Source organism: Pavona decussata, unplaced genomic scaffold, assembly GCF_977016875.1.
Source record: "Pavona decussata unplaced genomic scaffold, jaPavDecu1.1 SCAFFOLD_19, whole genome shotgun sequence".
NCBI lineage: Eukaryota > Metazoa > Cnidaria > Anthozoa > Scleractinia > Agariciidae > Pavona > Pavona decussata.
In genome coordinates, this window is record NW_028145442.1 from 3,280,507 (window position 1) to 3,295,466 (window position 14,960).

At 38.3% G+C, this 14,960-nt stretch overlaps 1 protein-coding gene across 1 annotated transcript in view; it reads left to right on the plus strand.

Moving 5' to 3' along the window:
* Positions 1-1,572: 1,572 nt before the first annotated feature.
* LOC146487099 (uncharacterized) overlaps positions 1,573-14,960 on the plus strand; it is a 110,466-nt gene continuing 97,078 nt past the window's right edge. The window contains exons 1-10 of the mRNA XM_085092127.1: positions 1,573-1,715; positions 2,200-2,344; positions 2,621-2,698; positions 3,051-3,249; positions 3,411-3,509; positions 3,905-4,080; positions 4,402-4,592; positions 5,204-5,248; positions 5,408-5,544; positions 5,822-6,518. Coding sequence (XP_084948253.1) covers positions 1,652-1,715; positions 2,200-2,344; positions 2,621-2,698; positions 3,051-3,249; positions 3,411-3,509; positions 3,905-4,080; positions 4,402-4,592; positions 5,204-5,248; positions 5,408-5,544; positions 5,822-6,316 — 1,629 coding nt within the window. The 5' untranslated portion in view covers positions 1,573-1,651 and the 3' untranslated portion in view covers positions 6,317-6,518. The remainder of the gene's footprint in view (positions 1,716-2,199; positions 2,345-2,620; positions 2,699-3,050; positions 3,250-3,410; positions 3,510-3,904; positions 4,081-4,401; positions 4,593-5,203; positions 5,249-5,407; positions 5,545-5,821; positions 6,519-14,960) is intronic.

Here is a 14,960-nt window from a genome sequence, read left to right on the forward strand (position 1 = left end):
GTAAGGCTGGCTTTTTTATTGAGCTATTGTTATCGTGATAAGAGATTTGTACAACCTAAGCATTATAGGACTTAGACTAAACATATCTGAATAGAAGTATTTTTTGTCCGATTGTATTGAATAATGGGCTGAAATTCCATTTTTGTACAAAACCCGTCTAATTGATTATATCGAACTCCTGTTCTGAATAGATTTGCCTGGTCCATCTACGGTAGATGGTAATGATGTCGCCCCGGCGAAGAGAGCCTGTTCGGATGCAGAAGCTGGTAAGGCTGGCTTTTTTATTGAGCCATTGTTATCGTGATAAGAGATTTGTACAACCTAAGCATTATAGGACTTAGACCAAACATATCTGAATAGAAGTATTTTTTGTCTGATTGTATTGAATAATGGGCTGAAATTCCATTTCTGTTCAAAAACAGTCTAGTTGATGTTGTTGAACTTCTAATAGATTTGCCTGGTCCATCTACAGTAGATGGTAATGACGCCACCCCGGCAAAGAGAGCCTGTTTACATGCAGAAGATGGTAAGGCTTCCTCTCTTACTGTGCTTTTGTTATCGTGATAAAGATATTTGTGCAACCGAAGCATTATAAGTCTTAACCTGAACATATCTGAATTGAAGTTGTTTTTTGTCTATTTGTTGTTATTTTCCTCAATTGGGACTGGTGTTGCTAGTATTAAATTATAAGGCTGCGGATGGAACAAAATAAAAGACTGACTACTGATGCCGGATTTGCTTCTTCTTCTCTTAAAGGTTTCCAAGACTGTGTTCCAAAAACAAAGGAAGGATCCGGGAACACCAAAAAAATGCTAGCTTTTTTGGAAAAGAATAAAGAATTTGGCCAAAAGAAACTGGATAAGGCTGCCCAAATGTATTTCGATACACGAAGCCCCTCTACGGTAAGTAAAGATTTTCCAGCATGATGTGTAAAAAGAAGAAACCAATCACCCTAATTAAAATGACTATGAATTCCGATAGATTATTTGATTTCGTAAAATAATAATAACAAAGACTTTTCATTGAAAAAAAAAAAGTTTTCTGTTTTGTCCTAGATCGATTCCATTATTAAAGCAAGGGATGTTTATTGCTGCTGGCACGATGCCCTCTTCCCCGATGAGGCAAAGTTACCTGCCTCTCAAGAGAAAATGAAAGCTTTCTGCGCTGATTTGGCGGAGATGGGGTACAGTTACCACACCATCATAACGGCCTTTCTGAACGGCCTCTGCTGTTGGGTAATTACCATACGTGTCTCTTACACGCTGCGAATTTATTACCTTTACATGTTGAAACACAAACATCGATTGAGATTAAACTCCAGCTGAAACTATGATCATTGCTGACCACTGGACAGTTCCACAATTGACTTTCCTCTTTCTGTAGTTAATTTTCATTTCGCTTTGATGGCATTTTCCTCGTTAACATTGTTGCAAATTATTATTGTTTATTAGCTATTTATTTGTTCATTTTTATTATTAGTGTAGGCCTGATATAACTGTCGTGTGATAAACGTTTGCCATGTTCTCTGTTTCAGCACATGTCTAACCAATTTGAAAGCCCGAGGAAGAAATATCCCGGGCTGACTGGTGTTATCAAGGCCCATTTAAAAAAAACGATTGGTGTCGGAAGCGCATTTCAAAGAGAGCCAATCATGGCACAGGATGCCGAACATCTAATTGACGTCTGTGGTGTAGAAACCCCACAAGCCCTTCAAAGTGAGTTACATTTAATGTTTTATCAATCACATTTATAAGTAATAGTTTGGACTATGCCGATTTACTAAATGAATGTATTCAGAATACCTTTAACATTGCTATTGCCTATCTTTTTATTTGTTGGGTCATTTTTGCTCTGATTATGTTGTGCTCGTTTAACATTTATCCAATAAGATCTAGGTACAGAAGGCTCTAATTCAATCCCATCATTGAAATGGGGGGTCAACAGGGTGGTTTCATTACCCCGATTTCCTTTGTGTATGTTTTATACCATCGAGGGAAAACTAGTTTGAGTGTCGATTCTTTAACTTTGAGAAACGCCTTATAGCCGGCAAAACGTTTTAAGTTCGTGTTTCCCGTGCTAGTAAATCAGTGTCCACATTCTTAGTTTACCCTTGCTTTTAACAGCCACAACATTTGTATGTCTGTCTGGATTGATGTTATGGGCATAAGATGATCTACTTTTTAATTCTCTTAATTACAGTGGCTTTCATGGTGTCCGCCTCATTTCATGCAGGATGCAGACAAGGCAGCCTGACTGCTCCCAAAAAGCGAGGCACAGCTGAGGTTGGCGACGAGAATCCTGGGTTAATTGAGTCCAGCATGACTCTGTCGCAATTAACATTCAGGTGAGTTTCACCACTACGTAGCAAATTCAGTTGAACGTGACAAGTTTAAATAATAAAGTAAAACCAAAATTTCAAGGCATGGAATAGAAATGGGCACGCTTTCTATGAGACAGCAGCGATTGTTCGTCATCGTTCATTGGAATTTAGGGGGGGTTGGGGCTGAGTACCTGGTATCGTTCGGTTTGCTTCAATATATGCACTTCCTTATTCTTTGCCACTATTTTTCCTATTATTCGCTAATAACAGTGTATCCATTCTGTTTGTTTAACCCAACAGCAAGGACGAAAACGACCAATTGGCGCTGACTGTTGAATTCAACAAAGAAAAGCAAGACGCCGTGAATATCAGGCACAGGTCATCAATCTTGCGTATTTCTCATGTTATTGATTGTACTGCGCGATGTAAACGCCAAATAGAAATTCAAGAATAGAAATTCACGCCATAGCATAGCAAATAAGTGACACTACAAGTGAGGTCGTTTCACAAATTAAACTGTTGCATGTTGCATGCTACTTTTGACCGTTGTCCCAACAGGATAACTAAATCCGGATTTCGTTGTGAGAAAGCAACTCTGTGGTTTTATCTTTCTCAGCTCTCAACAGGACATTTTAACATCGCGATGGCAATTCACGCAAGAGCATTGCGAAAAAAGGTCAAGTAATTTTCTGTTACATTAACAAGGTGACATATTCCCTCTTCTTTACAGGAGACCTTTCCACTTCTCGCCTTTGGAGAAAGGCTCCCCTTATGATACAGCCACGCTTGGTTTTTTATTGTTGGCTGTAAGGGGAGCCTTTCTACTTCCGCCAAAGGAAGCTTTTGAAATGGGAAACTTCCAAATGAAAGAGGAAGCCAAGAGTTGGCCGGTGCTGTGTCACATAGATCAGTCTAGTGGCAAAATCAAGGTAAGTAAAAACACAAGAAAAAAACACTTCACTTATTAACATTACGCTGCAGATGAACTTTCGAGGTTGCACTGAGGGCTTTCAATGTTGAGATAAATTACAATTATGAGAGACGTTTCAAGGTTTGTGCTAATGTTTTTGCGATGTTCACGCCCTCACAGAACCAAAGGCCGTTAAAAGACGTGGGCAATAACTTTAAATACCTGGTGTTGAAAGCTGGATTTGATACGAGGAAAGTTACGCACCATTGCCACCGAGCGGTGAGTGATCCTATGAGCACACTAAACCCATTTAACAGTTGCCTTATAAAAGATCATGTTGTCATGATCTTATATTTTGGCCGGTCATTGATAGCAACTACACTGGTGATGATCTGCACTGTAAGTTACGGACCGCGTTTTTTCCTTTTGATTTATGGCCCAATTAGAAGGCCTTCAATCGACCTAGTATCTGTAACTTACCAAACGGAACGCGAAAACTAGGTTAGTAAGATTTTTATTAAACCTCTGAGGTTAATCGGACGAGCGAGAAAAGAACAACTTTCAACGGGCAATGTGCAGTGAAATACGCCCCACTTATATTGAGCAATCATAACGCACGTACTAAGTGAGAGATATAATAAAAAGTAATGAAGCCTTGTCTGTTTTTCTTTTAGGGTATGGCGACCACTTTCATCATTAACGAAACCATACGAATGAACGGTGTTTTCCCAAGGGAATCCATTGGGACGCTCTGTCGCCTGGCCGGTTGGTCAGAAAAAGGAGGAACTTGGGCTATATACATCAAGGAAGTTTTTGAGAAACATCTTGACGGGAATGCGTATCTGTATCGGTAAGATTACAGTACATTTAACATTCGCATCAACGGGCTATTAAATCATGACACGCTACTGACCAGTCACAATAATAGTACAATCTTGAGTAGTACTTCACATTTTTACAGTATACTGAAATAGTGCGATTCGTGAATAAATTGTACTGTTGAGAGCCAATCAGATGGCAAGAATCAACAGTGATTTCAAAATGGGTGTAATAAAAAATAATGATACTTGTGAAACACGAATCACTCAGTGGACCGCAATATGTAGGCAACCCCTGTCTTAAAAATGGTTTGAGACAATCTAACTTTACCGTTTTCCTTTTCCTTGCACAGAGACTTAAGACAAGATGGTGATAAATGCAGATACCTCAAACAAGTGAGGTCCAACTTCAACTATCGCTTATGTGGCGATAGGAAGAACTTGGTAACTAGGGCCGACTGCGAGGAAGTGGCAGAATTTGCCACATACGAACACGACTACGAAGACGCAGCACTTGGCTGTACGATCAGTCAAGCGACAGAAGGTATTAAACGACATCGATTACATGATTTCATCAACAGTCTATCAGAAGTCATAGTATACGATCGTCTCCCCAAAAAAATAAAAACAAATTGTTGGGGGAACTTTGACGACAACTTACCATTTCAGCTCGCCACCCGTTATCCATCCAATCGGATGAAGGAATGTCTAAGCATGTCTCTTCAAAAGTGCATGTGGGTACGATGCCCAACTATTTGTACTTTCCTGTGAATTAATTAGATACACAATGGTTTTTTGCTTCTTGTGAATTCAGATAAGGGTGAGGGGCGGAGGCCTATTCCAGATCGAACATTACGAGCCTGTTTATTAGGCTGGCACGATTAAGCGAATCGATACATTTCTTATGGTAGCCCTTTAACAGTTTCAATAGGCTCCTACTCAGACGCTCCCTGGTTTCGTCAGGCAGGATTGAATGCGTAAAACATCGTTTCCGTATGACGTTAAAAGTACGAGTGCAGTCTGTACTGTTATGTGTCTCATGTAAATCATTCTCTTACTTTGTTTGTTGCGTTGTTAAAATTTGCAGGGGCAGCTATCGATCACTTATTGTGTAAAAATGAACTTATGCTAAATGACACTGCGTTCTGTTTGCAGCTTTGAAAAATCTAAAAACACAACCGGAAGGGGCGGTGTTCAATGGTAAGTGTGCCAGATCATGCATTCCGATCTTATGCTATCTTCAGCCCAGTTTTCAATTCAAAGTAGTAGTTGTTCCATACCGTCGAACATAACCACAGTTAATAACTCATCTTTGGAAATGTCATGTTAATTTAAATTTAACTTTTTGGGTAATTTCAGGAATGACTGCTGCCAAGTTGGAGAAATTGCTAAAGGCCACCAAGCTGCGAGCAGTGCGTCAATTTGCAGCTGATCATAACAACAAGGCGCACGACGCACAATGGGCACAACCACAAGCACCGAATGCTAACAAGGAGGTCAGTAGTGGATATTTACGTTTCACTTCAACTAAACTCGTCCCTGGATGCGGATTTTTGGGTGACATTTAAATGGAATCAAATTAAAAATGATAAAGGGATATTGTAAACCACGCACTCCGATGCATTCCGGGAGTGGTACAAAATGCATGGGGCGGCAGATTAACAGCACTCCATTTCATAACAACAGAATCAAAGGGGTCACAGTTTCAAGTGTTAGACTGGTGGACTCGGTTATAGAGCTCTTAATTGCTTGACACCCTGTTTTTGATTTCAGCCATTCAACCAGCCGTTGGACATAATGCAGTATTTGGAGGAATACCTCATAAACGGGGAGAAAGACGACCTCTCCTTGAGAAGATTTTGTCCAACCGATTTCGCCTCATCATTGAAAACACCAGTACAGTGTCCGTTTTTAGGTTGCGGTTTCAACACATCGTCTGGTGAGGAGATGACGGCCCACCAAAGCCTCTTCAGACATCCAGGGTGGAACAGGTACTGTTTTGTGCCGACTGGTTCAGCTAAGTCGTGGTGCTGTTCGGCTGAGAGCTGTGATGCAGCATTCTTGAAGTGGGATCAATTGTACAAACACCTACAATCCCACTCCAAACCCTTTGGCTGTCCTGCCTGCCCTTTCAGGACAGATCGTCCCAGACGACTTAAGGAGCACCAAGAGAAGACCGGCCATCCTGCCAGCCTCACCACGTCAGGGCATTGGACACGAGTTCAGGCCTCTGATGTGTTGAGAGTCGCTACCATAAAAGAAGAGTGAAAGACGGTGTTGAGGCCAAAGTCTCCGTTTTCAGCAAGGGCTTTTATAGTTTTTGTGTGCTCCTTAGGTGGAAAAGGCGTAACAAAATAAGGCCGTTTCTTTAATCAAAACGTATGAATGTTCACACTGATGCATACTTTGTGATGCGTTTCCACCAAACGTGAACACAAAGACGCCGGTGATGACGGAGACTTTGGAACAGGTTTGTAAAAGTGTATACTTTCGAAATAGCATCTCATTATTTGTTAAAAAGATTTGTTTCTAAAGTGGACAGAAAACGGGATAAAAATTCAACCATCGTTACCCGTCATCAATGCCATTCAGTGCAAATCGTGCATCTATCCCTGCTAGGTGGTTGATTAGATGAACTAAAGTTTCAGTGGCAGATGCCAGCTCCCTTGTATCTATGTGGTGTGAGTAGATGGCAGTCACTTATGCTAGCAGATGCCACCTCAGAGGCTAACCTTGAGCAGATGGCAGCTTGCAATAGTGTGTTTGTAAAAGTGGATACTTTCGAAATAGCATCTCATTATTTGTTTAAAAAGATTTGTTTCTAAAGTGGACAGAAAACGGGATAAAAATTCAACCATCGTTACCTGTCATCAATTCCATTCAGTGCAAATCGTGCATCTATCCAGGCTAGGTGGTTGATTAGATGAACTAAAGTTTCAGTGGCAGATGCCAGCTCCCTTGTATTTATGTGGTGTGAGTAGATGGCAGTCACTTATGCTAGCAGATGCCAGCTCAGAGGCGAACCTTGAGCAGATGGCAGCTTGCAATAGTGTGTCTGGGATGCACAAGCTCTATTATTGAGTATGTAAATTCTTAATTACTAACTCATCCTAATTTTAAATCCATAGTCACACTGGGAGACAGGTAATTTACTTGTGCTGTGCTAAAGCGTTGGAGTACACTGTTGTTTGATATCAAACCCTCATATACTGTTGGTCTCAAAGTTCAAATGGTATCTTTTATTCATTTGTATTTTTATAACAGCTTTGCATTTTGTAAGCTTTCATCTTTTTTACATAACATCTTTTAACCATAAAGTTTTATTATGATTTATTTACTTTATATGTTATGATATGTGCGCAATACAAATTATTATTGTTGTTATTAATATTATTATTATAATTATTATTGTTATTATTATTATGGTTATTATTTTTATTATTATAGACTAAAAGTTACTGTCTGGTGTTCATTCAATGAGGTGTTATGAAGTAAGAATTATTTCTGTTCACTGGGTTAGGCAAATAGTTCCATGCGAATGGAGTCTGACTAGATGACTCTATTACTTCTTGCCAGTCCGACTCCATTTGCATGAAAATTATTTGTCTCTATTTGTCTCCCACTTTATAACATCTCATTTAATAGCACCAGACAGCTAACAAATCGACGGGAGTTTTCGATGGTCTATACTATTATAGACCATAAAATGACATGAAAAAATGTTCAAAACTCAAGTGTAACCACGAGCCACAGGCGAGTGGTTTCACTGCCAGGTTTACAAAATTATAACATGGAAAAAGTACGAGCGGAATTGGTTATTTTTTTCGTTAAGAAAGCGCACGCATTACATCTGACGTCATTTTTATCTCTATACTCTTATAGACTATAGCTACAAGCCAATCAGCGCACAAGAATTTGTACAGTTCTTGTAAAATTACTTTTAGTCATTACTTAATTTAATTTATTATTTCCACACCTTTATTTTCTGTACAAACTACCTTCTTGGTTTTATTCTTTTCTTGATGATGAAGGGCAAGATGACACTTAAACGTCTCTCTGTTTTTTGGCACATTTGTATTGTGAGCTCTATTCCGAAATTTATAATAACGTGTTAGATTTATTATTATTACTATTATTATTATTATTATTATTAGTGTTAGTATTATGTCTTTGTTTTTTTTAAATATAGCTTAATGTATTAATCCGTAGGCTTTTATCCTTTTTTGCTTTGCTGCATTTAGTTCTGTTATAATTATCTGCATTACATGACAACAACCTAGCAATGTTAAGAATGTTGAGATCTAATAATTCATACCTTGGATTTTTCAAAGCATCTAGGAAACAAAATTGATGAATTTCTTAACTGTTGTATGCATTGCTGTGTGTGTGACTAATGATATTTCGGGTAAGCTGTTTTCCCATTGCAGGCCGTCAAGAAAAAAAATACCGGCACTACAAACGTCAAAAAATTAGTTGGCATCTTTCATCCCGGCGACAATGAGTGAAGTTGGTGCCTTCATGATACCCCCGCCTTCATGAGCGGCTAATACATGGCTAGGTCTGACAAAAGATCTTTAAAAATGCCATGGGGGACCGGGAAACCAATCTTACCTTTAAAGCAATGATTTCATTTGTTTTTATTATACAGGTCCCTTTGTAAAATTATGGGTATTGCTGTGAATTATGATTATAATAGTTATTATTAATATGACTTTTTTGACTAGGACATCCTCATTTGTGAATTAAGAATTGGTTCATGCTTAGCGTGCGTATATCGAGTTATGGATGCACGCGGAAGTTTGGAGAGCGCGAGAGAAGTGTAAGAGTTGCTCGAGGCGTAGCTTCTTGAGTGCTCTCCAAACTTCCCAAGTGCATCCATAACTCTATACACGCACAGCTAAAAGCATAACCAATTCTTTTATAACATATTGAAAATAAAGTAAATGATTCCTGGAAAACAGGTTATGTTCCCGATTAATTACAAAATTCTCTGTACAAAAAAAAAGGGCGAAAATGGTTTCTCATATCGCTTTAACCTTAATGTTTCGTTAAACTTCAAGCTCTTATAAATATACATTTTTTATGGTGTTGTCTCCCTGTAAAAATTTTTTAATAACACAGCGCTCGCATGCTTCCCCCATCTGACTTGCACACGTCATCGGATGGACGCACGGCCGTGCGTATGTTGAGAAATGTACCATGACGACGCCAATAGGAATTAGATTAGGATGCACGCGCTATGTTATAAAACCATTTTGCTATATTGATTCTTCATGCGACATTTGAGATGTAAATAGTCTGCATGAATTCCCTACAACTTCTTACAATTGAAAAGAAAATGGGTGTTCGGATATTGCGTTCCATTATGTTCATCCCCGTGTGTTTTCCTTTCCCTAATTGGTGATGATTTCGTCTGCCCCTGCAAAATTTTTCGGAAATGCCAGATATGTACACTAAGATTCATTTCTTCTTTGACTTATTGCCTCATGGTTGAAGACAAATTTCTCTAGGTGATTTGACATCCAGGTTTAAGTATTGAAGATGGGTCGGATGAAAAATTACTCTAATCAGCAAATCTTGGTGGAATATTAACCAAATGACAAATATCCAAGCCGACAGCAAGATTACATCAGCATGCAACCCATGGACAAACAGACTACTGAAGTTATGTTATATCGTTTAAACTGAATCATTGAATTATACAGCTACAGAGAATGTGATTGGTTTAGCCCCAATGTGTCGTCTCTGTAGTAGCAATTTTACAATGTCCAAGAACTGACAATCAGTAAAGCCAATGGCAATTATGCTAATTAAAGATTTAAAGATTGATTTGTGCTCTTAAATCACTAATATCAAAAAAAAAAATTTCTCCTATACTATCCGATCCTTACATTTTCCTTACAAAGCACTTAGAAGAAATTATTAAAATTAAAATTAAGCGAAATCCAGGTTGGGTGATCATATCCATTATTCTTATAACCTTAGTGGTTGAATAATTATTGAAATTCAAAAGAGAAATTGGATGCTAATCACTGCATTTAAGTGCTTCTACGTTTATTCAATTTTTTTCCTCCTGTTGGATATGAGATTATTGTAGTCAGCTCAGCGCTACTAAAACAATAATGACCTTGAAGAAAACTATTTGATGTTGTTTATTTACACCACGAGATAATTAAAAAAACTGAATTGATTTAGCAGTGCTAATGAAATTTAAGAAATTGGAAGAAGATTTTCACAGAAAATGTAAGTTAACCTTAAAATATAAGGATCATGCCGGTGTGTTATAATAAGCTCACCTACCAAAAGCAGCGAGAATTTATCAAGGCGGGGTCTTCTGTTATCTGAACTGGCCGAATAGAAGGCTGACACGATGCTGTAAAACCAACTAGGTGACCACATCGTTTATTCCCTATGTAAGCTCTGTTATTGGGCCAACAAAATACTTGGCAAGATTTCCGCACAATACCATTATGCAATACCTTTGAATCACTCGAATTATTTTCACGGTTGCGTGTTTGCGAGAGGCTAGGAAATCTTTTGATGTAGTTATTCAAACAACTCTTTTTGAAATTTATTAACAGTAACCAGGCCTTCTCGCCACTCCTCCTCGCACACCCCCTCTATTATCCAATCGCATAAATAAAAACGCCAGGCTGTCAGTCATGGATGATTGCAACCTAGTTCCCAGGGTCTCTCTTCTTCCCGTCCCCTGCCAATAGTTCCGAGATAAGTGATGCTCTGTAAGATTGGACGACTTGCAATTCTGGTTCTCAGCCTTGAAACAGCATTTGCAATGAATTAGAATTGAAACCCACTTTTGACCAAGTCAACTTCAACTTATCAACACATCAGCGATTTATGGCTTCTCTGGAATTTGAAGCTTATTCCAAGACGCAGAATGGCAACGCGACCACCAAGATATAACCGTGTTGTGTATGGAAGGCACAGAGTGTAAGAGGAAATATTTCGCCGAAAGAGACACAATGTCGAGGAGCCACTGTGTTCCCTTTGTAGAAGACGGATTTCAGTAGCAATACAATCTGAAAAATGCAATGACTGGAAACGGAAAACATTGTATCCGTGGATTGGAATCTAGGAGATGTTGCAAGTAACTGCATCGAACACATCGTTGCCAAGAGAAACAATACTGTTCACCTTTCCGGATTTGCACGATCGAAAAATCCAAAATACCTGGTAACTTTTCTTTTAATCCTAGCAAATGCGAGCTTACCTCGTATCCGCTCTAAAAAATGAACTACATAGCAGTGGAAAAACTTTTGCGCGAAATTACCCTGTTGGATGGCATGACCATGCAGGGATGATACGTAACCTATTCAAAAATCTCTTGATGTTCCCGATGGCCCTGCTTTCCTACACTCGTTATGTGAAGCATGTGAATACGAATATGTAACAATTCAACTGCCCATATAGATGTGACCGAAAGAGGTGAGTGAAGAAGAGACGATTAACTGCAATTGGTTACTTTTTGTTTGATTACATCTGAAAATAAGGTCTACAGTTTGATTGATTGTATAATGACAACAGATGTTGAACCCGACTGTTGTCGATGTCTTGTCTAATCAACTAAGTGGACAACAGACAGTACAGTACAGGCAGAAGAGTTGAAGTTTTTTTGCCATGTTAAAATTTTCAAATACAGTAACTTAGCATTATATTGTGCTGGTATCTCCCTTGGAATTTTTTGGTCAATATTGTGAGACAACAACTAACCATTTTTTCACACCTTTAATACATAACAATTTTAAAAATAAAAGGGTGTGCAAACAAACAATAGACCATAGAAAACTGCCGTCGATTTGTTAAATGCATGCTGATCACATCAAAAAAAAAAGGTTAATAGGCCTTATCACGGTTTTCGACGCCATTTTGACGGATAGGCAAACAGGCTTGAAATAACAGTGTTTGTATGGAAATCCGATGTCAAATAATTTTCTTAAAAAATCGCTTCTGAAAAATTCATGAATTGGATACTTTTCGCCTTAGGAAAGGGATTTTAAGAAAAAAATTGGAGGGATGTCGCTGTGACAGAAAGCGTCCAGTCGTGTTTTGAACATTCCATACATTTGTCTGTATAGCAAACCAGCCGTGAGCTGCTGCTAAAAATAGTTTGCGGGAAAAAATGCAAGGAAATGTATGGACAGTTCAAAACACGACTGGACGTTTTCTGTCACAGCGACATCCCTCCAATTTTGTTCTTAAAATCCTTTTCCTAGTGCCAAAAGTTTGCAATTCATGAATTTTTCAGAAGCAATGTTTTATGAAAATTATTTGACATCGGATTTCCATACAAACACTGTTATTTCAAGCCTGTTTGCCTACCCGTCAAAATGGTGTCGAAAACCGTGATAAGGCCTATACTACATGTGTGTTTCAAAAGAATTGGAGAGTCACAGTGTGCCTTGCACGGGCACTCCCATGTACACGGTCTTGGACCCCTCCAGATGTTTTTCTGCGGAGGTTGGGTGAGGTGCACTCGCGAAACGAGTGCCCCCACCCTTTGCAATTGAAACATCTCATAGCTTCTGAAAGACAACAAAGGTACAGTATTTAAAATTAAAATCAATTAGCACCAATAACAACTTCTACATTATTTTTATACTGGTTATTTTTCATCGTCTGGAACAGCCCGATGCCCATACAGTATTCCGTTTGCATTTCTATACTTTAAACTTAAACCCTGAGTCGTAAAGTCTTAATGCGTTTAATATGAATTGGTTCATGCTTGACATGCGTGTGGGGCACTAGAGAAGCATCAGCGTCTCTAGCTGCTTGAGTGCTCTACAAAATTTTGTTTTTTGCATTGATAACTCAAGATATGCAAAAAAAAAAAACAAAACATAAAAAAAAACATTCTTTTATACTGTAAAGGGAGATTTACACGGAGCAAATTTGTCGCATGCAATAAACTTACGACAGGCCTACAACACTTACTCTGCTTTCCACGGTATCCATATGGATACCGACCGCCCCCACCTCCACGCCGTTTCCGACGTGGGGGTGGTGGTGGCGGTGGCACACGCTCCTGTTGATTTTCATGTTGAAAATCTTGATCTGTTTGAAAATAAGATCGGAAAAAAATTGACCTTTGCATGAATAATAACAACTATCATGAAGCAGGTGGGAAGATGCTTTCATTGTGATTTTTGAAGAAATTTAATTATAAGAACTTTCTCCATCCACACTTCATTATGATTTTAAAATTTATATTCTCTTACTCTTGGACATGCAATCAAAAGTGACTAAAAGTGGCCATTTACTTCATGGCCACTTCCTCTTTCAACTTTGTGATAACTGAAGGACAGATTTAAAATTATTTGTTGATCTTCACCAAATGCAAGAACAAAGGAGCCAACAACACTACATACTTCGGTTCCCTTCCCGCTTATCAGTCATTTTTGCTTGCTATGTTACTTACCATTCCTTTCCCCTTGACGTTCCTCTGCAAAACAAACATTCTTTTCATATAAGAGTAGATTCTACACAAGTTTCACCTAGTTTAGTTTACTGAACTAACCAGGGTGAAATGTATTGAAAAGCTTCATGTACATTCCATAGCACATTACCTTGAATTTCATAAAAGGGGCAGTAATCAATGTTAGTGTACTTTGCCACTCAACACATGGTGCTGTGCCCAAATATGGTAATGCTGCATTGAATACTTGTCGTCCATGGTGAAAAGATATTGTTGAATGTACATAAGTTATATGTTGGGGAGAGAAATAGCAATGTAAGGATGTTATCCTGCTCTTCTGCAATAAAATTGTGATTTGCTGTTAATTTGTTGTAAACCAAAACTATTAAATTTGCTTCGTATTAAAGTAAATCCCATGATTTAAGGCATTAACTTTGCCCACATCCGAGTCATATAAGTTAAGAATAAGGTTTAATTACGCATGGTGTTGCAAGATAATTATATTGAAACGACGTTTTTGGCACCATTACACAGTATTTGCCAAATTTGTGGTATGGCTTTTCATATATTTTTCTCCTCTAAACACACTCATTTTACTATATGACAGTGAAATAAATGGCAAACGCATTTCTATTTTGTAATGATCTTTTAGAATGTACCCCCGATGTAGAAACATTTCGAGAACATGAGTCATCTATGGTATGGCGGAAATGACTTACCATCTTCTCGTCCAGCAGAGGCACCCTCTTGAGGGGCATCTTCTAGAAATGACAATACCAGAAAGATTTGTTTCTTGTTTTGATGTCCTGTCTCAACACATGCGTGGTACATGTTGTATTAGTTCACAACCTACAAGCTTTTATGACAGTAATATGAATATGACCTCTGCAATGATAGTGTAGCTTTCTTTTAATAAAACAAATGGCTGGTTTTTAGAATGTACGAGAATTGGAGAATAACATTAAAAAACTCTCACCGTTTGAAATTTCTGTGATTGGATACTGGATGGATTTGTTATATATGTTTGCTTTTTGTCAATTTTAAAACTTCAAAAGTGTGAGATCATATAATTTAAACTGATCACATACAAGGCTAACAATGCAGAAATAAAGTGAAGGTCACATGACACTGACCTTTATAAAGAACCAGACAACAAAGTAGAATGCCAGTAATAAGCAAAAGTAACTGTTCTATTATTTATTTAATAGATGTTGTATACCTTCCATGTTTTCGATGCGCTCTGCTTCTGTAGAGAAGGAGAAATTCAAAGAAATTATTGTTTGTCACATTTCACTCATGAATTATTTGTCAAAAGGTTTATATCAGTATGGTTGCCGTTTTCAAAACAAAAAATAATCGCTTTTATTATTCCACTATTATGTCATTTCACCAAATAAGGTCAAGAGAACGCGCAAAATATGAGACCGTAATACACTGTAGTGTCCCGGTTTGACCGGTTTACAACAGAGCGAATACGGA